The sequence below is a fragment of the Blennius ocellaris genome (genome assembly GCF_963422515.1).
Source record: "Blennius ocellaris genome assembly, chromosome: 5".
Classification (NCBI taxonomy): domain Eukaryota; kingdom Metazoa; phylum Chordata; class Actinopteri; order Blenniiformes; family Blenniidae; genus Blennius; species Blennius ocellaris.
The window spans coordinates 31,239,994-31,267,978 of record NC_137654.1 but is presented as its reverse complement, the minus strand read 5'-3'; the positions used below and the strand labels follow the sequence as shown (position 1 = coordinate 31,267,978).

Sequence of the window (27,985 nt, the reverse complement as noted above, 5' to 3'; positions counted from 1 at the left end):
TGTGTGTGTGTGTGTGTGTGTGTGTGTGTGTGTGTGTGTGTGTGTGTGTCAGACTCACTCTTGGCCTTCTCGTTCTTGCGTGACGGCCTCCAGCGGATGCAGGACTTGTGTTGATCCAGGTAGAAGAAGCGAACCAGAGCTTTGCCGCGACGCAGCTTCACCATCTGGGTCCCGGTCTGCATGCAGCTCATGCATTTCTCCACTGCGGCGAGGAAGAAACACTGGTGAGGCGCCGGCGCTGCAGCAGCACACGGCATGGCCAAGAGAACACATGGGCTCTACATTGGTAGGGCGGCGCCGCTCTACCCTCCCCCGCTCTACCCTCCGCTGCTCTACCCTCTGCTCTACCCACAGCCGCCGCTCTACCCTCCCCCGCCCTACCCACCGCCGCCCTACCCTCCACCGCTCTCCCCTCTGCTCTACCCACCGCCGCCGCTCTACCCTCCCCCGCTCTACCCACCGCCGCCCTACCCTCCACCGCTCTCCCCTCTGCTCTACCCACCACTGCCGCTCTACCCTCCGTCGCTCTACCGTCCGCCACTCAATGATCCGCCGCTCTAGCCTCCATCACCGCTCTACCCTCCGCCACTCTACCCTCAATCACTCTACCGTCCGCCATTCTATGCTCTGCCGCTCTACCCCGCGCCGCTCTACCATCTGCCGCTCTACCCTCCGTCACTCTACCGTCCGCCACTCAATGCTCCGCCGCTCTAGCCTCCATCGCCACTCTCGCCTCCATCGCCGCTCTACCCTCCGCCACTCTACCCTCCGTCGCTCTACCATCCGCCACTCAATGCTCCGCCGCTCTAGCCTCCATCGCCGCTCTACCCTCCGCCACTCTACCCTCCACCACCACTCTACCCTCTGCCGCTCTACCCTCCGCCACTCTACCCACCGCCACTCTACCCTCCACCGCCGCCGCTCTACCCTCCGCTGCTCTACCCTCCGCCACTCTACCCTCCACCGCCGCCGCTCTACCCTCCGCCGCTCTACCCTCCGCCGCTCTACCCTCCGCCACTCTACCCTCCACCGCCGCCACTCTACCCTCCGCCACTCTACCCTCCACTGCCGCCGCTCTACCCTCTGCCGCTCTACCCACTGCCGCTCTACCCTCCGCCGCTCTACCCTCCGCCGCCGCCGCTCTACGAAACCAAGTCAACATCACAGGCCGTCAGAAGAAACATCTCAACTTTCACTTCGTCCCGTCGGGACGTTCCGTCCTCTCATCTGAAGGACTCACACTTTAACACTCAGAAAATGAGAAATGAAATCGGGGACAGCTGAAACTCCAGAACCTTCCAGAGCAGGTCCAGGAGGACCGGCCCGAGCCGGGCCGTCCCCGAGAGCAGGTCAGGGTGTCTGTCCACGTCTCGTCTTTGTCCCCCTCCAGGGAACCAATACCAGACGCCTGCGAGACGTCGTGTCCCTGAAACTCCACCAGAGTCCCGTGAAAACAGAGCAGCTGTTTGTTCCCCGTCATCAAAGTCCTTGTTTCCATGGAGACCGTTTCAGTCCAGTTTGGACCCGGTCCATCAGAACACTGCTGTTTATGTTTAGAGTTTCGTTCTCCTGAAGGCGAGTTTGAGTCCCAGGCGTCGTTCTCAACGTGTTTCGTTTCAGAAAAACGTTTTTAACTACAATGTTTTGAAAACGATGTCCGTTTCCAGGGAAACGGCAGAAACGCTGACGGTGATGTCATTTTCATGTTGGTACACGACTTGGCGCTGTTAGTTACAGTACTGAAAACACACACACACACACACACACACACACACACACACACACACACTTGACTCCCATCAACACATGGACGACGACTGTTGTTATGGCAACTTGAGACTGACCTACTGACCTCTGGGAGGATCAGGGTCAAGGAGGCGGAGCCACACCAGGTTAATCCTGAGACCATATGTCTGTCTTTCTAACACACACACACACACACACACACACACACACACACACACACACACACACACACACACACACACACACACACACACACACACACACACACAGACACACACAGACACAGGAACTTGGAGCGACTAGCGGAAGAGGAAATGGAGGTTCTGGAGGTTCTCCTGGCAGAACCAGCTGCCAGGAGAACCGACGTTCACCAGGACAACCAGAGACGGGCCTCAGGGCGGAGGACACCCAGCAGGTGGTCCTCCGTCACCAGCTTTCTCCTTGAATTAGGCTCACGTGCCGTGCACACTGTGGGGGGTCTCCTCCACGACCCCCCCGTCAGCTTTAGAGAGACCCCACTCACTGCTGCTCCACCCAGCACACCACCCACCTGCTGCTCCACCCAGCACACCACCCACCTGCTGCTCCACCCAGCACACCACCCACCTGCTGCTCCACCCAGAGCAGCGGGTAAAGGTTGATCAGTCACCAACCGGTTGTCTTGTAGACGTTTGTGTTTGATTCACCACAGAAACCTGTTTGCAACAAATCACCTGGAGACCGACTTCACTTTGACTTCCAGAGAGTAACACACACACACACACACACACACACACACACACACACACACACACACACACACACACACACACACACACACACACACACACACACACACACACACACACACACACACACACACACACACACACACACACACACACACACACACACACACGACAGGACCTACCCATGTAACCCAGCCTCCACCTGGAAAACGCCACGATGCTATTGCCTATCCAGAAGAACTCCTCCACCACATGGGACGGGGAGGTCTGCTCCTGCTGCTCCTCCTGCTGGACCTCCTGCTCCTCCTGCTGGACCTCCTGCTGCACCATGCCCGGGCCCCGCGTCAGGGCCCTGGGTTGGCAGGTGGAGGCTGCAGCAGGAGCCGGGCTGGTCAGGACCAGAGACACCGGGGCGAGCGGGAAGAAGCTGCTGCTCATTGTCGAGTTCATCTCAACCTCTGGAGTCACGGCAGCTTCCTTCGGGTCACGGGACTGAACCGGACTGAACCGGACTGAACCGGACTGAACCCTCAGGCGGCTCCGATCATCCTGGACTCAACCAAGTCCTTCGATGCCCAGAAACAAGAGTAGTCTGATTACTGGCAGGGATCCCAAAAAGCTTGGTCTCAACAGTTCAACCGCCCGGAACAAAAGGTCTTTCCGCCTCCTGGTCAAATATTCCTCAGCTCAGGTGTTCAAGGGGTCCAGACGAAGTTCAGCATCCAAGTCCTGGATGGTGCAGCTGAAGTGGACCAGAGAGTCTGAGTCTCAGCAGCTCAGCCAGGGCAGCAGCCGGACGGACGCTTAATCCAGTAATCCTGGCTGGAGATTTACTGGAGGTGTGGAGAGACGAACCGTGACCCAGAGACACTGGCCAGCTCCTCCCAGGTCTGCTTCCGCTTCTGGGTTGGGACTCATGATGCTGCCTCCACCCACGAAGGAAACCCAGGTGGTGCTGGGAGTGCTTCAGTGGTCTGAGGTCTGTTCTGTCTGGAACGTTCTCCAACAGTCCCCATAACAACAACACAACCTGGTAGTTTGATTGTGACAGCCTCCGTTCGTGTCGACGGGAAATCATCAGTCAGAGACGTTGACCGAGGGACCAAAAGGACCAAAAGGACCCGGGATCAGGACGAACCCCCTCAGTTTCCTTCTCCTGCTTTTGAAATGCCAACGTGGACGACCGCTGTCAGCGATTCATCGGTGGGACAAAGAACCGGGGTCCCCGTGGTTCTGTTGAGAGACGATCAACAGTCGACCCAGACGTCCGTCCGTCCGTCCGTCCCCCAGGACAAACAGAAACCGTGTGTGAAATATGCCGCAAAGATAAAAACACACCTAAAAATACCCCCGAGCACACGGAGACTCAAACCCCAGTGGGGAGGTTACAAAAGAGCAAGTGAGGTTTCACAGTGCGAGCAGATTAAACATCTGTTCCGATGCAGCGTGAAAAGGTCTGTTGAGCTCCTCCGTCTGCTTGTCGCACGTTTTGAAAGGATGATGATCGCATTTCGGAGTGAAATTAGGCAGGAAATGTCATCGGGTGTGATGAAGAGAGCAGAAGGGCTCCTGGAGGAGGATTTCTCCTCATTTACAAGCAGAAACGGAGAAAATGCACCAAATTAGGGATGGAGGTGAAGCGGGAACGACCGCGTCCACATTGCAGATTCTGGTTTCGTGGTCCTGGACGGACGGTACCAGAACCGTGGACCAGAGAGCTGGGACCAGCTGGGACCAGCTGACCACTGGCTCCACTAGTTACTACCAGGACCAGGGTTGTCCACTGTCTACATGGACGCAGAGTCTGAGTGGCTCAGAGTGTTGCCATGGAAACAGACACCCAAATGTTATCGGAGTGTTCCGCTTTTCTAGGTGAACTGGTTTCGGGGGGAACTCTCTTCAGTTTGTGTGAAAATCCCCGTTTCATCACCTGAAGTCATGTCTCCTGTGAAGACGTCTCGTCCTGCAGCGTCTCACGCCTGAAGTCATGTCTCCTGTGAAGACGCTTCGTCTCACGCCTGAAGTCATGTCTCCTGTGAAGACATCTCGTCCTGCAGCATCTCACACCTGAAGTCATGTCTCCTGTGAAGACGTCTCGTCCTGCAGCGTCTCACACCTGAAGTCATGTCTCCTGTGAAGACGCTTCGTCTCACACCTGAAGTCATGTCTCCTGTGAAGACGCTTTGTCTCACGCCTGAAGTCATGTCTCCTGTGAAGACGTCTCGTCCTGCAGCATCTCACACCTGAAGTCATGTCTCCTGTGAAGACGCTTCGTCTCACACCTGAAGTCATGTCTCCTGTGAAGACGCTTTGTCTCACGCCTGAAGTCATGTCTCCTGTGAAGACGCTTCGTCTCACGCCTGAAGTCATGTCTCCTGTGAAGACGTCTCGTCCTGCAGCGTCTCACGCCTGAAGTCATGTCTCCTGTGAAGACGCTTCGTCTCACACCTGAAGTCATGTCTCCTGTGAAGACGTCTCGTCCTGCAGCGTCTCACGCCTGAAGTCATGTCTCCTGCGAAGACACCTCGTCCTGCAGCGTCTCACGCCTGAAGTCATGTCTCCTGTGAAGACGCTTTGTCTCACGCCTGAAGTCATGTCTCCTGTGAAGACGTCTCGTCCTGCAGCGTCTCACGCCTGAAGTCATGTCTCCTGTGAAGACGCTTCGTCTCACACCTGAAGTCATGTCTCCTGTGAAGACGTCTCGTCCTGCAGCGTCTCACACCTGAAGTCATGTCTCCTGTGAAGACGCTTCGTCTCACACCTGAAGTCATGTCTCCTGTGAAGACGCTTTGTCTCACGCCTGAAGTCATGTCTCCTGTGAAGACGCTTCGTCTCACGCCTGAAGTCATGTCTCCTGTGAAGACGTCTCGTCCTGCAGCGTCTCACGCCTGAAGTCATGTCTCCTGTGAAGACGCTTCGTCTCACACCTGAAGTCATGTCTCCTGTGAAGACGTCTCGTCCTGCAGCGTCTCACGCCTGAAGTCATGTCTCCTGTGAAGACGCTTCGTCTCACACCTGAAGTCATGTCTCCTGTGAAGACGTCTCGTCCTGCAGCGTCTCACGCCTGAAGTCATGTCTCCTGTGAAGACGCTTCGTCTCACACCTGAAGTCATGTCTCCTGTGAAGACGTCTCGTCCTGCAGCGTCTCACGCCTGAAGTCATGTCTCCTGCGAAGACACCTCGTCCTGCAGCGTCTCACGCTTTTATTCATTATTCAATTTTTGCTTAAAACCCGTTATTCCAAACCGAAAATAATAAAAAATAAGAATTCCTATTTATCTACTGGTTGTTTCTGCCTTTTCCCCTTTTAGTTATTTTATTGTTGTTGACATTATTATTATCAATTTGATATATCAGCCATTTGAGTCCTCTGGGATTAAAGATTTGATAAATATAAGTGAACATCAAAGCTGAATCCAAAACAAGTGGATGGTTTGAAGTGTTTTTCACTGTGGCTGTTAAAAGCTGAATTCTCTTCTCTTAAATGTACATTATCATTCGTCCTCCGTGGTTTGTCACCACAGTGTCTCAGCCTGGGAGGCGGGGGACGGAGGGGGACGGTGGGGGACAGTGAACGGAGGCACGGGGATCGATGAGGACTAATCAATACTCCTGAGCTGATCTGGCTGATCAATGACATCATCAGATCAGCTGATCCTCCTGCTGGTCGTTCGGCCCACCGACTGACTGCCGGTCCTCGAGTAGCGGCGGTACGGCCGGGTTCTCCACCATCTCATACCAGCAGGCATCATGTGGTGATGTTCTGCTGAGTCGTGACCGATGTTCTGCTGCAGAACCAAGAGAACCGCAGGAAATAACAGTCCAGCTTTGACTCTGGGGACAAACCGACACCGAGACCCGATTCCTCCTCCACCACATGGACGGGTCACACATTACACACCATGGTGTCGACGCTACGTCACCTCCACCTCCTGGACCAGTGATCCGGACCAGCCTGCTCGGCGGCGGTGAACCGCTCCCCTCCAGTGCTCCCATGAGCCAGGCACTAAGGACTCTATGGCTCTATGGTTACCGGGGCTTCGGGGAACAGCAGAGGAAGAACAGAGAGCTCCACCGGGACATGAGCGCTTCACTTTCCTGCTCGTCTCTTCTTTGTCTGTCTCTCCAAATGTCCTCCTCCTCAATCTGGTCCTGGTCCAGGTCCTGGTCCTGGTCTTGGTCCTGGTCCTGAGAGGGACTCAGCTTTAGCAGAGTTCATTCTCACGCTTTCAAACAGGGACGGCAGGTAAAAGCAAGTGATGAATGAGGGTTTGATGGACGGTCAGCGAAGGTCTGGAGGAGTTCCTGCAGGTCAGCAGGAGGCGTGTCGTCACGGCGCAGCAGGGGGCGGAGCCTGAGGGGGCGGGGCCCGACAGGGCGGAGCCTGAAAGGGCGGAACCCGAAGGGGCGGAGCCCAAAGAGGGGATCAGCCGGGAATGGAGGCCAGGGCGACGGGGCAGGGAGGGGAGTAGAACCTCCAGCAAGGTCCCTCCACCTTGGCGCCGACACCACCCGCTGGCCTACGTCTGCCAGGACAGTTGGACGTCCGTCTTTGTCTTACCTTGCTCCGGGCTCAGGCTGCCAGTGTGGTCGGGACGGTCCATGGATGTATTCCCAGGAGACGCCGCGCTCCATGTGCAGCTACAACGGGCACGGAGACGCTGCTTTCAGTCCGCCGGCCATCTGGAGGGCTGCCGCCGTCACGCCGCCAAGGCAGGATGTCATTAGCCGAGAGAAACCCGGCGCGGGAAGAGAACCAGCATCCGCTCCGTCTCCGTCTCCGTCTCCTCCTCAGAGACAGCAGTCGTCCGCTCTGTCTTCATGGACGCTCCGCCGCTCGGCTCGATGTGCCGAGGCGGTGAAGACAGCAGCACAGACAATACTTGTGCTGCCTCTTACTGTACACACTCCAGGGATGGGGGTGGAGGGGGGAGGGTGGAGGGTGGAGGGTGGAGAGGATGGAGGTGGAGCGGCTGTTGCCTGGAGAGCTCTGGGAGTGCGCTCACAACACTCAACCACTCTACGAGAAGACTGGAGCGCTTGGTTCAATCACCTGGGAGAAGAGGCTGCAGGAGCCGGTGGAGGAGGAAAACAGAGGGAGGGAAAACTGAAAGGAGGACTGAGATAAAAGGAGGAGGGAGGCGGCAGAACGAGAGAGGAGGAGAGGAGAGGAGAGGAAAGTTGATGTGATTTGCAAGCAGCAAAGAGCAGCGGCGTGTGGAGAGCATGTTTTATTCAAGAGGAGAGCCAGCAGGCGGCGAAGGGTTTGTCCCAGCAGCGAGCCCAGAGACTCCCGGGGGGGGGGGGGGGGGGGGGGGGCAGCCAGGAGGAACAGCCAGGAGGAACAGCCAGGAGGAACAGCCTCTGTTTGAGTTGGAGCAAAGCCACAGGAGGACGGCTTCGCTGACGGACAGGAGGAGTGACGGAGGAGAAACAAGGGAAAGAGACTCCACCTGCTGCCGTGGCGGTGGCTCATCAGCCCCGGTGCAGCGGCGAGTCACAGTAACATGGAGCAACGGGGAAACTTCCCGGCTCTGACTCACGTTCTAGAAAGGTCTCCAGTTTCCTTTTGTTGTCAAGTCGACAAGAAGAAGAAAGAAAAGCTTGAAGGTCTCAGTGAAGAGCTCCACACTCCAGGAGGACATGACACTCTGAGAACAAGCTGCACAAACTCAGAGACCACGCCCCCTCAGTGCTGACCACGCCCCCTTTTGGTGCGGACATTTCTCCCAATGTTTCAATTTCAACTTTTCATCTGCGCAACTTATTTCTTCAAATATTTTCAGAAATACTGGACGACGAATGGACCTTTTAAACAGAAGTTCCTTTGGAGAGTCAGGGAGTCATAGAGTCATAGAGTCAGAGAGTCAGAGACAGAGTCAGAGAGTCAGAAAGAGAGTCAGAGAGTCATAGAGAGTCAGAGCCAGAGAGTCAGAAAGTCATAGTCAGAAAGAGAGTCAGAAAGTCAGAGTCAGAGAGTCAGAAAGTCATAGAGTCATAGAGTCTGAAAGTCATAGAGTCATAGAGTCTGAAAGTCATAGAGTCATAGAGAGTCAGAAAGTCATAGAGTCATAGAGAGTCAGAGTCAGAGAGTCAGAAAGTCATAGTCAGAAAGAGAGTCAGAGAGTCAGAAAGTCATAGTCAGAAAGTCATAGAGTCATAGAGAGTCAGAAAGTCATAGAGTCATAGAGTCAGAAAGTCATAGAGTCAGAGAGAGTCCGAAAGTCATAGAGTCATAGTCAGAAAGAGAGTCAGAAAGTCAGAGTCATAGAGTCAGAAAGTCATAGTCAGAGAGTCAGAGAGTCAGAGAGAGTCAGAGAGTAAGGAGTGTTGTCAAAAAGTTTCCCCTTTGAAGCAGCTATTCAAAAAGTGGTGTTTCAGTGACTCTGGGGCCCGTTGTCATGGAAACGTTGTGTAACCAGGGCCTCAGCTCCACGTCTGAGTCTGAGCCGAGCCCGTCAGAGGTTTCTGCTGAGTTTGCATGTCGTCCCAGAGCAGGTGGTGGACGTCTCACCTGTCCCGACTCCTCGCCGCCCGGCGAGACGTTCGGTCAGAGGAGTGTGACAAGCCGCCTGAAGCTCCGCCCACCAGGACGCTTCAGAAGGAGGCGGCCATCGATCGCTCAGCGCTCCGTCTCCATCTGGCCCACCTGGAGCAGCAGGGGGCGCTTTCAGGTGTGGACAGGAAAGGTGAGAGCCGGTCGATGAGTCCTGTGGAGGGACAGCGCCTCCTGCAGCGCTCCTGCACCTCCTGCAGCGCTCCTCCACCTCCTGCACCTCCTGCAGCGCTCCTCCAGGCCACAGCTTCTCTCCTCCGTTCTCCTAAAGGCTGCTGATGAAATCAGCGCCGACTGAGAACAGAAGGAATCAATGGAGCAGCGGGGAGCTGCTCCTCCTCCTCCTCCTCCTCCTCCTCCTCCTTCAGCCACGAGAGAGCTGCTCCTGCTCCTCCTCCTCCTGCCATGAAAGAGCTGCTCCTTGTGCTCCTCCTCCTCCTCCTCCTACTGCTCCTCCTTCAGCCACGAGAGGGCTGCTTCACCTCCTCCTCCTCCGACTGCTCCTCTCCTCCTCCTTCTCCTCCTCCTCCTCCTCCTTCAGCCACGAGAGGGCTGCTTCACCTCCTCCTCCTCCTTCAACCATGAGAGAGCCACTTCACCTCCCCCTCCTCCTTCTTCAACCATGAGAGAGCCGCTTCACCTCCTCCTCCTCCAACCATGAGAGAGCCGCTTCACCTCCTCCTCCTTCAACCATGAGAGAGCCGCTTCACCTCCTCCTCCTCCAACCATGAGAGAGCCGCTTCACCTCCTCCTCCTCCAACCATGAGAGAGCCACTTCACCTCCTCCTCCTTCAGCCACAATAGAGCCACTTCACCTCCTCCTCCTCCTCCTCCTCCTTCAACCACAAGAGAGCCGCTTCACCTCCTCCTCCTCCAACCATGAGAGAGCCACTTCACCTCCTCCTCCTTCAGCCACAAGAGAGCCACTTCACCTCCTCCTCCTCCTCCTCCTCCTCCTTCAACCACAAGAGAGCCACTTCACCTCCTCCTCCTCCTGCTCCTCCTTCAACCATGAGAGAGCCACTTCACCTCCTCCTCCTTCAGCCACAAGAGAGCCACTTCACCTCCACCTCCTCCTCCTCCTCCTTCAACCACGAGAGAGCCTCTTCACCCCCACCTCCTCCTCCTCCTCCTCCTCCTCCTTCAGCCACAATCGAAGACGTGGACGAGACGCGTTGACGACATGAACTGACCCAGAGAAAACATCTGTCCACAGAGGACAGGAGGACAAAATACACTGGAAAAGAGTTTAAACAGGGGGAGGAGCTCATTGGTCCACAGGAAACAGGTGAGACACACAGAGGGAGGAGCTCATTGGTCCACAGGAAACAGGTGAGACACACAGAGGGAGGAGCTCATTGGTCCACAGGAAACAGGTGAGACACACAGAGGGAGGAGCTCATTGGTCAACAGGAAACAGGTGACCAGAGGTTCTGGGTGAGTTCGACCCACTGGATCAGGTCAAACAGGAAGTGACTCTCTGCTCAGGTGAAGAGTTTTGACTCCAGCCGTCCTCAGAGACACCTGAAGACAACTTGTTGAAAGACTTCCAGCTTGTCTTGTCTTAAAGGTCAGAGTGTCCCCCCTGCAGCCGGAGGACACCAGGCCCCTGAAGGAGGACACCAGGTCTCTGCAGGAGGACACCAGGCCCCTGCAGCCGGAGGACACCAGGTCCCTGCAGGAGGACACCAGGTCTCTGCAGGAGGACACCAGGTCCCTGCAGCCAGAGGACACCAGGCCCCTGCAGGAGGACACCAGGCCCCTGCAGGAGGACACCAGGTCTCTGCAGCCGGAGGACACCAGGCCCCTGCAGGAGGACACCAGGTCCCTGCAGGAGGACACCAGGTCTCTGCAGGAGGACACCAGGCCCCTGCAGGAGGACACCAGGCCCCTGCAGCAGGAGGACACCAGGTCTCTGCTGGAGGACACCAGGTCCCTGCAGGAGGACACCAGGCCCCTGCAGCCGGAGGACACCAGGCCCCTGCAGGAGGACACCAGGTCCCTGCAGGAGGACACGGGGAACCAGTACTTCCTCTCTCCGTCTGAAAAGTGCTGATTGTCCTCTAACAAACAGTCCCTGCAGCCGTTGTTTGACTTGGTGTTGACGGAGAGGAAGTGAAGGAGCGTCGAGGCGCCGCAGTGATTTACTGGATCAACTGACTCGTTGACAAACAGCTCGTCTGTAAATAGCCTGTCTTCAGAGGAACATCAGACTCCTCCCCCTCCCTCGTCTTCTGATCATCTCCACCTGGAAACACCCGAGTACTGCGGAGTCTGGGTCTCAGCGAGGTGGAGTCTGAGTCTCAACGAGGTGGAGTCTGGGTCTCAGCGAGGTGGAGTCTGAGTCTCAGCGAGGTGGAGTCTGGGTCTCAGCGAGGTGGAGTCTGAGTCTCAACGAGGTGGAGTCTGGGTCTCAGCGAGGTGGAGTCTGAGTCTCAACGAGGTGGAGTCTGAGTCTCAGCGAGGTGGAGTCTGGGTCTCAGTGAGGTGGAGTCTGGGTCTCTGAGTCTCAGCGAGGTGGAGTCTGGGTCTCAGCGAGGTGGAGTCTGAGTCTCAACGAGGTGCAGTCTGAGTCACAGTGAGGTGGAGTCTGAGTCTCAGCGAGGTGGAGTCTGAGTCACAGTGAGGTGGAGTCTGGGTCTCAGTGAGGTGGAGTCTGGGTCTCTGAGTCTCAGCGAGGTGGAGTCTGGGTCTCAGTGAGGTGGAGTCTGAGTCTCAGCGAGGTGGAGTCTGAGTCTCAGTGAGGTGGAGTCTGGGTCTCAGCGAGGTGGAGTCTGAGTCACAGTGAGGTGGAGTCTGGGTCTCAGTGAGGTGGAGTCTGGGTCTCTGAGTCTCAGCGAGGTGGAGTCTGGGTCTCAGTGAGGTGGAGTCTGAGTCTCAGCGAGGTGGAGTCTGAGTCTCAGTGAGGTGGAGTCTGGGTCTTTGAGTCTCAGTGAGGTGGAGTCTGGGTCTCAGCGAGGTGGAGTCTGAGTCTCTGAGTCTCAGCGAGGTGGAGTCTGGGTCTCTGAGTCTCAGCGAGGTGGAGTCTGGGTCTCTGATCTCAGTGAGGTGGAGTCTGGGTCTCTGAGTCTCAGTGAGGTGGAGTCTGGGTCTCTGAGTCTCAGCGAGGTGGAGTCTGGGTCTCAGCGAGGTGGAGTCTGGGTCTCTGGGTCTCAGTGAGGTGGAGTCTGGGTCTCAGCGAGGTGGAGTCTGAGTCTCAGCGAGGTGGAGTCTGAGTCTCAGCGAGGTGGAGTCTGGGTCTCAGCGAGGTGGAGTCTGGGTGGAGCTGATGAACATATTCAGACACACAATAGGTTTCACTAACATCCTGAAACGTCCTGCTGCTGCAGCAGAAGCTCGGCTCCTTCAGGAGCTTCTCCTTGGATTGTTATTGCAGTGACTGTCAAAATAAAAGTACCAAGTTGGATTGTTATTATGGTGACTGTCAAAATAAAACCACCAAGTTGGATTGTTATTATGGTGACTGTCAAAATAAAAGTACAGGCAGATATGGACTGGGAGTCCTGACAACACGGAGGAAATTGTTCTGATGGTCTCTACTGAGCATGTGCAGAACTCCTGGTTACTGCCAACATGGTGACCAGGACCAGGACTTCATTCAGGACCAGGACTTCATTCAGGACCAGGACTTCATTCAGGACCAGGACCAGGACCAGGACTTCATTCAAAAACCAAGAACTTAACGTTTGTCCTGTTCTGAAACATGAAATTCATGTTTCATCTCTATAAACGTATTTTTATTGTTCATTTAACAAACAGAAAACTGGTTGTGTTCGGTTCGGTTCGGTTCGGTTCGGTTCGGTTCGGTTCGGTTCAGTTCAGTTCAGTTCAGTTCAGTTCAGTTCAGTTCAGTTCAGTTCAGTTCAGTTCAGTTCGGTTCGGTTCGGTTCGGTTCGGTTCGGTTCGGTTCGGTTCGGTTCGGTTCGGTTCGGTTCAGTTCAGTTCAGTTCAGTTCTGGTTCTGGTTCCACTGTTCTGAACCCGGAGCAGGTTTTAATCTGGTCTAATGGTCGAAAAGCCGTTTCCTCTGATGAAAGTCATCAACTCTCATATGAAGCTCCTTCATTAGCAGCTCTGCACGTGGTGGAACATTATTCTTAAAAAAACCTGGAGTTTATATACAAATAGCAGCCAGACATCTGGGAGTTTATATACAAATAGAAGCCAGACATCTGGGAGTTTATATACAAATAGAAGCCAGACATCTGGGAGTTTATATACAAATAGAAGCCAGACATCTGGGAGTTAATATACAAATAGCAGCCAGACATCTGGGAGTTTATAGGAATAGAAGCCAAACATCTGGGAGTTTATATACAAATAGAAGCCAGACATCTGGGAGTTTATATACAAATAGCAGCCAGACATCTGGGAGTTTATAGGAATAGAAGCCAAACATCTGGGAGTTTATATACAAATAGAAGCCAGACATCTGGGAGTTTATATACAAATAGCAGCCAGACATCTGGGAGTTTATAGGAATAGAAGCCAAACATCTGGGAGTTTATATACAAATAGAAGCCAGACATCTGGGAGTTTATATACAAATAGCAGCCAGACATCTGGGAGTTTATAGGAATAGAAGCCAAACATCTGGGAGTTAATATACAAATAGCAGCCAAACATCTAGGAGTTAATATACAAATAGAAGCCAGACATCTGGGAGTTAATATACAAATAGAAGCCAGACATCTGGGAGTTAATATACAAATAGAAGTCAGACATCTGGGAGTTCTCTCCCGGAGACACTCGGAGTGTAGAATTGATGATGTTTGTCATGAGGAGTGTCGTTATGTAACCAGCAGTGTGACGAAGCCAAGATGTGAACGAGTGTCGACATTAAAATCCTCCACGGCTTTTAAATGTGGAGCAACGAGCCGCCAGCTGAGCCCCGTGCAGCCTGGAGCCTGGAGCCTGGAGCCTGGAGGCTGGAGCCTGGAGCCCCGTGCAGCCTGGAGCCTGGAGCCTGGAGGCTGGAGGCTGGAGCCTGGAGGCTGGAGCATGGAGCCCCGTGCAGCCTGGAGCCTGGAGCCTGGAGCCTGGAGGCTGGAGCATGGAGCCCCGTGCAGCCTGGAGCCTGGAGGCTGGAGCATGGAGCCCCGTGCAGCCTGGAGCCTGGAGCCAGGAGCCTGGAGGCTGGAGCATGGAGCCCCGTGCAGCCTGGAGCCTGGAGCCTGGAGCCTGGAGCCCCGTGCAGCCTGGAGGCTGGAGGCTGGAGCGTGGAGGCTGGAGCCTGGAGCCTGGAGCCGCCAGCTGAGCCTGATGCAGCCTGGAGCCTTGATCCTGCAGCCTGGAGCCTGGAGCCTGGAGCCTGGAGCCAGGAGCCTGGAGCCTGGAGCCTGGAGCCGCCAGCTGAGCCCCATGCAGCCTGGAGCCTGGAGCCTGGAGCCTGGAGCCTGGAGCCAGGAGCCTGGAGCCTGGAGCCGCCAGCTGAGCCCCATGCAGCCTGGAGCCTGGAGCCTGGAGCCTGGAGCCTGGAGCCAGCTGAGCCTGATGCAGCCTGGAGCCTGGAGCCTGGAGCCTGGATCCTGGAGGCTGGAGCCTGGAGCCTGGAGCCAGCTGAGCCCCATGCAGCCTGGACCCTGGAGCCTGCAGCCTGGAGGCTGGAGCCTGGAGCCAGCTGAGCCTGATGCAGCCTGGAGCCTTGATCCTGCAGCCTGGAGCCTGGAGCCTTGATCCTGCAGTCTGGAGCCTGGAGCCTGGAGCCGGCAGCAGGGTTGTTTTTTTCTTCAGATTTTCAGCATAAGACTTTCTCCAGGCACGGTGGCGCAGCAGTTAGCGGTTAGCAGCTAGCGGTTAGCGGCTAGCGGTTCCTGCTGTCGCCTCACAGCGAGGACCTCGTGGTTCCAGTCCAGCCATCCTGTGTGGAGTCTTCATGTTCTCCCCCTGCGGTTCCACCGGTTCCTCCGGTTCCCTCCACGGTCCAGAACCATGCTGTGAGGTCAAAGGTCAAAGTGTCCCCGGGTGTGAGTGTGTCCAGGCGTCTCCTGTCCTCAGCCACAGTGACTGGAGTCGACTCAGCATCGTCACCTAATGAAGGCTGGATCAAGCAACCACTGTATTATTCATCGTCCTCTACACACACACACACACACACACACACACACACACACACACACACACACACACACACACACACACACACACACACACACACACACACACTGTTCCTCATTACATGTTAATGAACCCAGTGGGTAGAGACTCCCACTGTAAACTGTCTGTCCTCTCGTTCCCGCTTCCGTCTCTGGTTCATCCTCGTCGTCTCTATTAACGCCGACTCGTCTTTTCTTCTTCTACCCGCCGTTCCTCACGTGGCTCCTCGTGTGCGAGCGTCGTCGCCCGCGGCAGGAAGTGGAAAACAATTTCGATCCAATTTAGCAACGTGAACATTCAGGGGAAATAACCTGGAATTAAAAAAAAAAAAAAAAAAAAAACAGGAACCAATCCTGAAACGCAGTCGGAGCAATCTCCGGTCGGCCGTCTCACCGTCCCGGAACCCGGAATGATGGAGACTCTGTCAGTGTCGGGGTCGTTAACCTCTCGTTGCGCAGGCCGGCGGTGGGGAGACACACCTCGCCCTGGAGAGGTCGTACAGGAGTCGTATGCAAGTGTCATGATAATCAGACACAGCTGGCCAAAGTTGACGCCGATACTGACGTCAACGTTGATTCTGACTCTGACTCTGACACTGACACAGATATGGACGCTGACGCTGACGTTTTCAACCGACGGAGTCGTTTCCACGGTTCTTTGCCTTCATCAGCATGTAAACAAGTGAATTCTGAGGAGAACTGATGTGAAGTGATGCTGAAAGACTCTGGAGACCAAATGAGGCGGGAGCTGTGAAGCGTTCCTGTCGGCAGCTGGCAGCCGCTCACCGCCAAACGAGCAGCGTTTAAAACACACATGGGGCCCGAGTCGGTACGGAACAACCGCCGGCGCAGCACAGACCAACCCTGCTGGCTGTCTTTATCAGCGTCTGCTGGTTCGTCTGTTTGGTTCGTCTGTTGGTTCGTCTGTTGGTTCGTCTGTTGGTTCGTCTGTTGGTTCGTCCGTTGGTTCGTCCGCTGGTTCGTCTGTTTGGTTCGTCTGTTGGTTCGTCTGTTGGTTCGTCTGTTGGTTCGTCTGTTGGTTCGTCTGTTGGTTCGTCCGTTGGTTCGTCCGCTGGTTCGTCTGTTTGGTTCGTCTGTTGGTTCGTCTGTTGGTTCGTCTGTTTGGTTCGTCTGTTGGTTCGTCTGTTTGGTTCGTCTGTTGGTTCGTCTGTTGGTTCGTCTGTTGGTTCGTCTGTTTGGTTCGTCTGTTGGTTCGTCTGTTTGGTTCGTCCGTTGGTTCGTCTGTTGGTTCGTCTGTTGGTTCGTCCGTTGGTTCGTCCGTTGGTTCGTCTGTTTGGTTCGTCTGTTGGTTAGTCTGTTGGTTCGTCTGTTTGGTTCGTCTGTTGGTTTGTCTGTTTGGTTCGTCTGTTGGTTCGTCTGTTTGGTTCGTCTGTTTGGTTCGTCTGTTGGTTAGTCTGTTGGTTCGTCTGTTTGGTTCGTCTGTTGGTTTGTCTGTTGGTTCGTCCCTTGGTTCGTCTGTTTGGTTCGTCTGTTGGTTCGTCCCTTGGTTCGTCCGCTGGTTCCACTCTTGGTTCGTCCGCTGGTTCGTCCGCTGGTTCCGCTCTTGGTTCGTCCGTTGGTTCGTCCGCTGGTTCGTCCGTTGGTTCGTCCGTTGGTTCGTCTGTTTAGTTCGTCTGTTTGGTTCGTCTGTTGGTTCGTCTGCTGGTTCGTCTGTTGGTTCCGCTCTTGGTTCGTCCGTTGGTTCGTCTGTTGGTTCGTCCCTTGGTTCGTCCGCTGGTTCGTCCGCTGGTTCCGCTCTTGGTTCGTCCGTTGGTTCGTCCGCTGGTTCGTCCGTTGGTTCGTCTGTTTAGTTCGTCTGTTTGGTTCGTCTGTTGGTTCGTCTGCTGGTTCGTCTGTTGGTTCCGCTCTTGGTTCGTCCGTTGGTTCGTCCGTTGGTTCGTCCCTTGGTTCGTCTGTTTGGTTCGTCTGTTGGTTCGTCCCTTGGTTCGTCCCTTGGTTCGTCCCTTGGTTCATCCGCTGGTTCGTCCGCTGGTTCATCCGCTGGTTCGTCCGCTGGTTCGTCCGCTGGTTCGTCTGTTGGTTCGTCTGTTTAGTTCGTCTGTTTGGTTCGTCTGTTGGTTCGTCTGTTGGTTCGTCTCAGATGTGACGGACAGGAACCTTCATTCAGACGAGGCAGATTCACGTCCATCAGGCTTTTTCAAGGAGTTGTGGAGGAAGTGTGATCACTGACGGAGACGTCTGATCACCGACTGGCCGAACACTGAACCGAACACTGAACCGAACACTGAACCGAACACTGAACCGAACACTGAACCGAACACTGAACCGAACACTGAACCGAACACTGAACTGAACACCAACGTGGAGGAAAGCAGCAGCTGCGAGGCGAAACGAGGACAAACAACCGTTTCAATAAACAATAAATTCCAGTTGATGTGACGAAAGCATGAAAACTAATTAATGTCTCAGTGTGTGTGGGTGTGTGTGTGTGTGTGTGTGTGTGTGTGTGGGGGGGGGGGAGGGGGGGGGGGGGGGCAGGAGAAGCTTCTGGATTAGTTTCATGTTGAGATCAGAGTCACTTTCCGTCACATCAGTTCTGAACCAACGTTAAAGTTCAGGTTGAAAAGTGACTGTGGCTCCAGTTCAGAGCTGTCCAGGGTGCTGAACCACACTGAACTGAACTGAACCAGGTGGGAAATACTGGTCCTGGTCCTGGTCCTGGTTTAGATCCTGGTCCTGGTCCTGGTTCAGACCCTAGTCCTGGTCACACCAGTAGTAACTACTAGTACAATCAGAACAATGTTTCCTCCATGATTCACCTGGTTTAAAGTCTGTGTGTGTGTGTGTGTGTGTGTGTGTGTGTGTGTGTGTGTGTGTGTGTGTGTGTGTGTGTGTGTGTGTGTGTGTGTGTGTGTGTGTGTGTGCTCCACCTGAGGCGAACGCTGTGTCGTTTCCTTTTAATTGAAAGGAAAAGAATCGCGGCTATTCTGAGCTTCTCCACTAAACAACAAGCAAAGTTTCAGAGAGAAAACTGCAGAGAGGGTGGAGGTCTGCATGCTGCACCAGGAGAGAGGGTGGAGGTCTGCATGCTGCACCAGGAGAGAGGGTGGAGGTCTCCATGCTGCAGCACAGACAGAGAGGGTGGAGGTCTCCATACTGCAGTACAGGCAGAGGGTGGAGGTCTCCATGCTGCACCAGGAGAGAGGGTGGAGGTCTGCATGCTGCAGTACAGGCAGAGGGTGGAGGTCTCCATGCTGCACCAGGAGAGAGGGTGGAGGTCTGCATGCTGCACCAGGAGAGAGGGTGGAGGTCTGCATGCTGCACCAGGAGAGAGGGTGGAGGTCTGCATGCTGCTCCAGGACAGAGGGTGGAGGTCTCCATGCTGCAGCACAGGCAGAGAGGGTGGAGGTCTCCACCCCCACTGAACCACACCCCCACTAGGCCACGCCCCCCACCAGGCCACGCCCCCACTGAGGAACAGCTGCAAACATCTGGATCTGTCAGCTTCAATCTGGACCAACTCTGACTGAACAACTGGAATATGCTTCTGCCTCTGTGTGTGTGTGTGTGTGTGTGTGTGTGTGTGTGTGTGTGTGTGTGTGTGTGTGTGTGTGTGTGTGTGTGTGTGTGTGTGTGTGTGTGTGTGTGTGTGTGTGTGTGTGTGTGTGTAAATCATCCTGATCAAGAACACTCTTACTGACAGTGGAGCATTTTAAATGCTTGCGATAATCACCTCCCGTCTCCCCTTGTCCTCACGTCTCCCCTTGTCCTCACGTCTCCCCCTGTCCCCCCATCTCCCCCTGTCCTCACCTGTCCTCCTGTCTCCTCCCGTCTCCTTCCTTTTTCAGTTACTCTGAATTCTGTCACTGTGATAGAAACTGCGTCTTGACCTGAACTCAACCTGTCCTCTGGGACAGACTGAAGACACGCTGCCATGCTGCCCTACAGGGACAGGACAGGACTCGTTCTGGGTTGTCCAGAAGGAGCAGAAGAACTGTGATCGTGAGGAGACAATGGACCTACCAGACAGAAGACGAGAACCTGGGAGGAGGACATCATCACAAAACAAGTCACCAGGAGACAGCTCAGGAGACGTCTCCACATCATGACCTGTCCTCAGGAACCTGTCCCCGGCAACCTGTCCCTAGGAGCCTGTCCCGAGGAACCTGTCCCCGGGAGCCTGTCCCCATGAGCCTGTCCCTAGGAGCCTGTCCCTAGGAACCTGTCCCCACGAGCCTGTCTCCAGGAACCTGTCCCGGGGAACCTGTCCCCAGGAGCCTGTCTCCAGGAGCCTTTCCCCACGAGCCTGTCTCCAGGAACCTGTCCCGGGGAACCTGTCCCCACGAACCTGTCCCGGGGAACCTGTCCCGGGGAACCTGTCCCCACGAGCCTGTCTCCAGGAACCTGTCCCGGGGAACCTGTCCCCACGAGCCTGTCTCCAGGAGCCTTTCCCCACGAGCCTGTCTCCAGGAACCTGTCCCGGGGAACCTGTCCCCAGTAACATGTCCTCGGGAGCCTGTCCCTGGGAACCTGTCCCCAGGAGCCTGTCCCCGGGAACCTGCCCCCGGGAACCTGTCCCCAGTAACATGTCCTCGGGAGCCTGTCCCTGGGAACCTGTCCCCAGGAGCCTGTCCCCGGGAACATGTCCCCGGGAACCTGCCCCCGGGAACCTGTCCCAAGTAACATGTCCCCGGGAGCCTGTCACTGGGAGCCTGTCCCTAGGAATCTGTCCCCGGGAGCCTGTCCACAGGAGCCTGTCCCCAGTAACATGTCCCCAGGAGCCTGTCCCCGGGAACCTGTCCCCAGGAGCCTGTCCTCATGCTCCTCCATGATACTGACTGTCCTCATTTCAGTCTCACACCAGCGTCTTCACCTCCACTTCCCTGGTTCTTCACATTCCACTGACTTGACTCCAGGTGTCCTCAGAAGACCGTCCTCCATCTGGTCCCCCAGACAGCAGAAGGACACCTGGACTCTGACTGATGGAGACACTGAGGCGTCAGGAGGAAAACTTGTCTCTCCGTCACCTCCACCTCCACCTCCACCTCCACCTCCTCCACCACGGCAACTTTTCCCCCTCAGAGGAACAAAGTGAGACGACATGGAGGAAAAGGTTTACGTACTGAATCTCTGAGGCTCCATCAGCTGCTGCTGCTGTTAATGCTGCTGCTGTTAATGCTGCTGCTGTTAATGCTGCTGCTGCTGCTGCTGCTGCTGCTGCGAGTCGCTGAACACACTGAGGAGAGGAGAGCAGGGAGCTCTCTCTACCTCTCTCTCTCTCTCTCTCTCTACCGCTCTCTCTCTATCACTATCTCTCTCTCTGTCTCTACCACTCTCTCTCTGTCTCTGTATCACTATCTCTCTCTGTCTCTCTCTCTGTCTGTCTCTACCACTCTCTATTATTACCTCTCTCTACCACTCTCTCTCTCTACCACTCTCTCTCTACCACTCTCTCTCTACCACTCTCTCTCTGTCTCTGTATCACTATCTCTCTCTGTCTCTCTCTCTGTCTGTCTCTACCACTCTCTATTATTACCTCTCTCTACCACTCTCTCTCTCTACCACTCTCTCTCTCTATCACTATCTCTCTCTCAGTATCACTACCTCTCTCTACCGCTCTCTCGCTCTCTCTGTATCACTATCTCTCTCTACCGCTCTCTCTCTCTCTGTATCACTCTCTCTCTATCACTCTCTCTCTCTAACTCTACCACTCTATTTCTCTCTATCACTATCTCTCTCCACCATTCTCTCTCTATGTATCACTATCTCTCTCTACCACTCTCTCTCTCTCAGTATCACAACCTCACTCTACCACTCTCTCTCTCTGTGTATCACTATGTCTTCTCTCTCTGTGTATCACTATGTCTCTCTACCACTCTCTCTCTCTGTATCACTATCTCTCTCTACCACTCTCTCTCTCTGTATCATTATCTCTCTCTACCACTCTCTCTCTCTGTATCACTATCTCTCTACCACTCTCTCTCTCTGTATCACTACCTCTCTCTACCTCTATCTGTGTACTGTTACCTCTCTACCCCCTTCTCTCTCTTTATCTGTAACTCTTTCTTTGTATCTCGACCCCTTCTCTCTCTCTCTCTCTCCTTCCCTCTCTCTCTTTATCTGTAACTCTTTCTTTGTATCTCGACCCCCTCCCTCTCTCCTACATGTCTGTTCCTGTGGAGGTCTCTCGGCCGTGATGCTGCTAACCTCATTTTCCTTTTTACTGCCTTTTTCATCTCTCACCTCCCCGTCTGCATCACTTCTTCCTCACTACAGCGCATCTATCTATCTATCTATCTATCTATCTATCTATCTATCTATCTATCTATCTATCTATCTATCTATCTATCTATCTATCTATCTATCTATCTATCTATCTATCTATCTATCTATCCATCTATCTATCTGTGTATATGTCTATCTATCTATCTATATGTCTATCTGTGTATCTATCTATCTATCTATCTATCTATCTATCTATCTATCTATCTATCTATCTATCTATCTATCTATCTATCTATCTATCTATCTATCTATCTATCTATATGTCTATCTGTCTATCTATCTATCTATTGCCTCCAGTCTGCATCACTTCTTCTTCACTACACTGTTTTAATGCAAATCCATCCATCCATCTATCTATCTATCTATCTATCCGTCCATCCGTCCATCCGTCCTCAGGCTGAGGAGCAAAACCCAGCGACCTGGTTGTGTGTGGTCTCTTCCTACCTCTCTCTCTCCCTCTCTCTCTCTCTCTCTCTCTATCTCTCTCTCTCCCTATCCCCCCCACTCTCTTCCTACCTCTCCCTTTCTCTCCCTCTCTCTCTCTCCCTCTCTCTCTCTCTACCCCCCCCTCTCTCTTCCTACCCCCCTTTCTCTGTTGCCATGGCAATCAGGGTGTAAACGGCCTTCCACACGTTGGAGGTGGGTTAGAAATATTATTGGATGTTTCTTTGTGAATCCAACGTGATCAAATCTCGACAAGAGGAAGAGGAAGAGGAAGAGGAAGAGGAAGGGGAAGGGGAAGAGGAAGAGGAAGAGGAAGACCATCCGTCTGCAGAGGAAGACCACCCTGTAGATTCATCATGTAGAGCTCCATCATGTAGAGCTCCATCACGTAGAGCTCCGTCACGTAGAGCTCCATCACGTAGAGCATCGTCATGTAGAGCTCCATCACATAGAGCTCCGTCACGTAGAGCTCCATCATGTAGAGCTCCATCAAGTAGAGCTCCATCATGTAGAGCTCCATCAAGTAGAGCTCCATCACGTAGAGCTCCATCATGTAGAGCTCTGTCACGTAGAGCGTCGTCATGTAGAGCTCCATCACGTAGAGCTCCATCATGTAGAGCTCTGTCACGTAGAGCTCCATCATGTAGAGCTCTGTCACGTAGAGCGTCGTCATGTAGAGCTCCATCACGTAGAGCTCCATCAAGTAGAGCTCCATCAAGTAGAGCTCCATCACGTAGAGCTCCATCATGTAGAGCTCTGTCACGTAGAGCTCCATCATGTAGAGCTCTGTCACATAGAGCTCCGTCATGTAGAGCTCTGTCACGTAGAGCGTCGTCATGTAGAGCTCCATCACGTAGAGCTCCATCATGTAGAGCTCTGTCACGTAGAGCTCCATCACGTAGAGCTCCATCACGTAGAGCTTCAGACAGCTCCACCTCCACCCTCAGTTCCCCCCTGCACCACCCTCCAGACTCAGCTCTTACCAGTGTAGATGTAGTTTGCCGACAGGAAGTGGCTGCAGGGCAGGCCGGCGCTGCTGGCAGCAGAGCGGCGGTCCGGGGCCACCGGGGTCCTGGACCTGAGCGAGGGGTTGGGAGAGTCGGTTACCATGGCGATCCTCGCTGCCACCGACGCCATGACTGCCGCTCCGCCCGGTTTCCAGGTCAGAGTTTCAGAATATGGACCGCCAGGCGGTGGTCCGGAGGTAGATGTGGTCCTCGAGCCCCGAGTCGCCGTGGAGACGAGGAGACGAGGAGACGAGGAGACGAGGAGACGAGGAGACGAGGAGACGAGGAGATAGACGTCCTGTTTGTTGGGGTTCAGAAGCTGCAGCCTCAGCAGGTGGTGAAGGTCAGTGAACAGCCGTCAGCTGGACCGAACAGAACCACCGGCCGGCCGTCGTCATGGCGATTCCTACAAGTCCTAGGAAACACAGGAGCCTGAATCAGACCCGTCCTGGACCTGATGGACCCTTACAGACCTGCAGAGTTCTGAGCGTCAGAACCATCACACCCCATCACATCACCCCATCGCCCCCATCACCCCATCACATCACCCCATTGCCCCCATCACCCCATCACATCACCCCATCCCCTCATCACCCCATCACCCCATCATCCCATCACCGCCATCCCATCCCCCCATCCCCCCATCACATCACCCCAACCCCCATCACCCCATCACATCACCCCAACCCCTCATCACCCCATCACATCACCCCATCATCCCATCACCCCATCACATCACCCCATCCCCTCATCACCCCATCACCCCATCATCCCATCACCCCATCACATCACCCCAACCCCCATCATCCCATCACATCACCCCATCACCCCATCATCCCATCACCGCCATCCCATCCCCCCATCCCCCCATCACATCACCCCAACCCCCATCACCCCATCACATCACCCCAACCCCCATCATCCCATCACATCACCCCATCCCCTCATCACCCCATCACCCCATCACCCCATCACCCCCATCCCCATCCCATCCCCCCATCCCCATCACCCCATACCCCATCACCCCATCCCCCATCACATCTCCCATCACCCCATCACATCACCCCAACCCCCATCATCCCATCACATCACCCCATCCCCTCATCACCCCATCACCCCATCACCCCATCATCCCATCACCCCCATCCCCATCCCATCCCCCCATCTCCCCATCACATCACCCCATCTCTCCATCCCCATCTCCCCATACCCCATCTCCCCATACCCCATCACCCCATACCCCATCACATCTCCCATCACCCCATCACCCCATCACCTCATCACCCAATCCCCCCCGTCACCCCATCGCATCCCCATCACATCCCCCATTCCCCCATTCCCCCATCACCCCATCACCCCATCCTGGATGGCCTGACTGGCCACTAGCCCCGCCCACTGACTGGCCACTAGCCCCGCCCACTGACTGAGTTTGAAAGATAAATCAATTCATGAAGCAAAGCAAGACCGAACCATGAAATAATTAATCAAATAGTGAAATAATTATATGTATTTTAATAAAATAATGACACGTTTATTTAATTATCTAATTTAGTCACATCCAGTCCTCCAAACTCGAGTGGTGGAAAAGTGAAATCTGTTTATTTTGCCATTAGCTCCTGTAACGCTCCTGACCCTGAACTCAACGCTGCGTAACCTAGCAACAGCGACCCACAATCCTCTGCTGCTGCCGAGGAAGCAACAAGTGAAGAAACCCGTCGTTCTAAATTCAACCTTGAAAGTCGCGAGAAGAATTCGCTCATTGTGCAACACGACAAAGGCGTTTGGTCTGGAGATCGCAAACACCAGTTCTGGCCTCAACTCCGTCAGGCAGCAAGGAGTCCTCAACTCCGTCAGGCAGCAAGGAGTCCTCAACTCCGTCAGGCAGCAAGGAGTCGTCAACTCCGTCAGGCAGCAAGGAGTCCTCAACTCCGTCAGGCAGCAAGGAGTCGTCAACTCCGTCAGGCAGCAAGGAATCGTCAACTCCGTCAGGCAGCAAGGAGTCCTCAACTCCATCAGGCAGCAAGGAGTCCTCAACTCCGTCAGGCAGCAAGGAGTCGTCAACTCCGTCAGGCAGCAAGGAGTCGTCAACTCCGTCAGGCAGCAAGGAATCGTCAACTCCGTCAGGCAGCAAGGAGTCCTCAACTCCGTCAGGCAGCAAGGAGTCGTCAACTCCGTCAGGCAGCAAGGAATCGTCAACTCCGTCAGGCAGCAAGGACTCGTCAACTCCGTCAGGCAGCAAGGAATCGTCAACTCCGTCAGGCAGCAAGGAATCGTCAACTCCGTCAGGCAGCAAGGAGTCCTCAACTCCGTCAGGCAGCAAGGAATCGTCAACTCCGTCAGGCAGCAAGGAGTCGTCAACTCCGTCAGGCAGCAAGGAGTCGTCAACTCCGTCAGGCAGCAAGGAATCGTCAACTCCGTCAGGCAGCAAGGAGTCCTCAACTCCGTCAGGCAGCAAGGAATCGTCAACTCCGTCAGGCAGCAAGGAATCGTCAACTCCGTCAGGCAGCAAGGAATCGTCAACTCCGTCAGGCAGCAAGGAGTCCTCAACTCCGTCAGGCAGCAAGGAATCGTCAACTCCGTCAGGCAGCAAGGAGTCATCAACTCCGTCAGGCAGCAAGGAGTCGTCAACTCCGTCAGGCAGCAAGGAATTACCGTTACCCGGGAACGTTACCGGGGGACATGACCGGGGACATTACCTGGGACGTTAGCTGGGGACGTTACCGGGGGACGTTACCCGGGACCACTACCGGGGACATTCACGGGAGACGTTACCGGGGGACGTGACCCGGGGACGTGACCCGGGGACGTGACCCGGGGACGTGACCCGGGGGCGTGACCCGGGGACGTGACCCGGGGGACATTACCCGGGGATGTGACCCGGGTACTTTAACGGAGGACGTTAGCGGGGGACGTTACTGGGGTATGTTACTGGGGGACGTTACTGGGGTATGTTACCGGGGGACGTTACCGGGGGACGTTAGCCGGGGGACGTTAGCCGGGGGACACTACCCAGGGACGTTACCCAGGGACGTTACCCAGGGACGTGACCCGGGGAACGTTACCCCGGGACGTTACCGGGGGACGTTACCCAGGGACATCACCGGGGGACGTTACCCCGGGACATCACCGGGGGACGTTACCCAGGACATTGCCGGGGAACGTTACCCCGGGACGTTTCCCCGGGACATTACCAGGGGACGTTACCGGGGGACGTTACCGGGGGATGTTACCGGGGGACGTTACCGGGGGACGTGACTGGGGGACGTTACCGGGGGACGTTACCGGGGGACGTTACCGGGGGACGTTACCGGGGGACGTGACCCCGAGTTGTTCCAGGCCGACACACTGGGACTGTGTGCTTGTTGTGACGAGTTTATCATGAATCATCTCCCCTGTTTCCTCAGAAAGAGGTGTGTGAAACACACACACACACACACACACACACACACACACACACACACACACACACACACACACACACACACACACACTGCTGAGTGATACTAGACACCTTTACTGGATCAGTGATACGGTTAAGTAATTAAAGTTGATTAAAGTTCAGTAACTTAAACACGGGTGAGGGTAAGGTCAAGGTTAGGGTAAGGTTAAGGTTAAGGTTAAGGTTAAGGTTAAGGTTAAGGTTAGGGTTAGGTTAAGGTTAAGGTTAAGGTAAAGGTAAAGGTTAGGGTAAGGTTAAGGTTAAGTCCGGGTTATCTCACTAGAGTGTCTCCTCATGGCTTTGTTCACAGTTAAAGGACCCATCAGAGGACAGAGAACCCGTCACTAGTTATCCAGCTCACTAGTTATCCAGCTCACTAGTTATCCAGCTCACTAGTCATCCAGCTCACTAGTCATCCAGCTCACTAGTCATCCAGCTCACTAGTTATCCATCCAATGTTTAATGTGGAGATGTGAGTGTGAGGTTTAAACTTCTGAGTATCTTTAAGTCATTTCAGCTCCCACACACACACACACACACACACACACACACACACACACACACACACACACACACACACACACACAATCGAAGTAGAAAACAACAAAACACCAAGTCTTACCTGCTAAATCCCGACTGTCCCTGTAGCGTCTGATCCCACTGCTGGAGTCCAGGGAAAGGCCCCGCCCACAATCCCCCCCCCCCACCATCAGGTACAGGCTAGTCCCGGGATAAGCCCCGCCCCCAGCTTCCACCTGACACCAGGTACAGGCTGGTCCCGGGATGAGCCCCGCCCCCAGCTTCCACCTGACACCAGGTACAGGCTGGTCCCGGAATAAGCCCCGCCCCCAGCTTCCACCTGACACCAGGTACGGGCTGGTCCCGGGATAAGCCCCGCCCCCTGCAGCGGGGCAAAGTTCAGCTTCCTGGTTTGCAGGGCGGCAGGAGAGAGAATCTCTGGAGGGAAGACACAAAGAAACTGGTTCTGCAAGTTTCCAGGCAGATCACAGCTGAATGGAGGAGCAGGAGGAGGAGGAGGAGGAGCGGGAGGAGGAGGAGTGGGAGGAGGAGGAGGGGGAGGAGGAGCGGGAGGAGGAGGAGGGGGAGGAGGAGCGGGAGGAGGAGGAGGAGCAGGAGGAGCAAGAAGAGGAGGAAGAGGAGGAGGAGCGGGAGGAGGAGGAGGAGGAGGAGCGGGAGGAGGAGGAGGAGGAGGGGGAGGAGGAGGGGGAGGAGGAGCAGGAGTGGGAGAAGGAGGAGAAGGAGGAGGAGCGGGAGGAGGAGGAGCAGGAAGAGTGGGAGGAGGAGGAGGAGGAGCGGGAGGAGGAGGAGCAGGAAGAGTGGGAGGAGGAGGAGGAGGTGCAGGAAGAGCAGGAGGAGGAGGAGGAGCAGGAGGAGCAAGAAGAGGAGGAAGAGGAGGAGGAGTGGGAGTAAGAGGAGGAGGAGTGGGAGGAGGAGGAGCAGAAGGAGGAGCAGGAGGAGAATGAGCAGGAGGAGGAGGATCGGGAGGGGGGAGGAGGAGGAGCGGGAAGAGCTGGAGGAGGAGGAGGAGGAGAAGGAGGAGGAGGGCGAGGAGGGGGAAAACAGACACTGTAAATAAATGTGTATTAACACTCAATAAATTGAATAAAAATATGTTTTAATTAAACAAGAACTTCTATGACACGTTACTTGTTTTCTCCTTTGATCCTCACAGAGACAATAAACGTGTTTATATGTAAAGTAACG

The 27,985-nt window shown here is 54.8% G+C and overlaps 1 protein-coding gene across 1 annotated transcript in view; it reads right to left on the bottom strand.

Annotated features, from left to right (window-relative positions):
* LOC308130605 (1-phosphatidylinositol 4,5-bisphosphate phosphodiesterase eta-2-like) overlaps window positions 1–22,924 on the bottom strand; it is a gene marked incomplete at its 5' end in the record, with an annotated part of 52,182 nt that extends 29,258 nt beyond the window's left edge. Inside the window, 2 exon segments of the mRNA XM_080497009.1 lie at window positions 59–202; window positions 22,798–22,924. Coding sequence (XP_080353135.1) covers window positions 59–202; window positions 22,798–22,924 — 271 coding nt within the window.
* Between the last annotated feature and the right edge of the window lie 5,061 nt (window positions 22,925–27,985).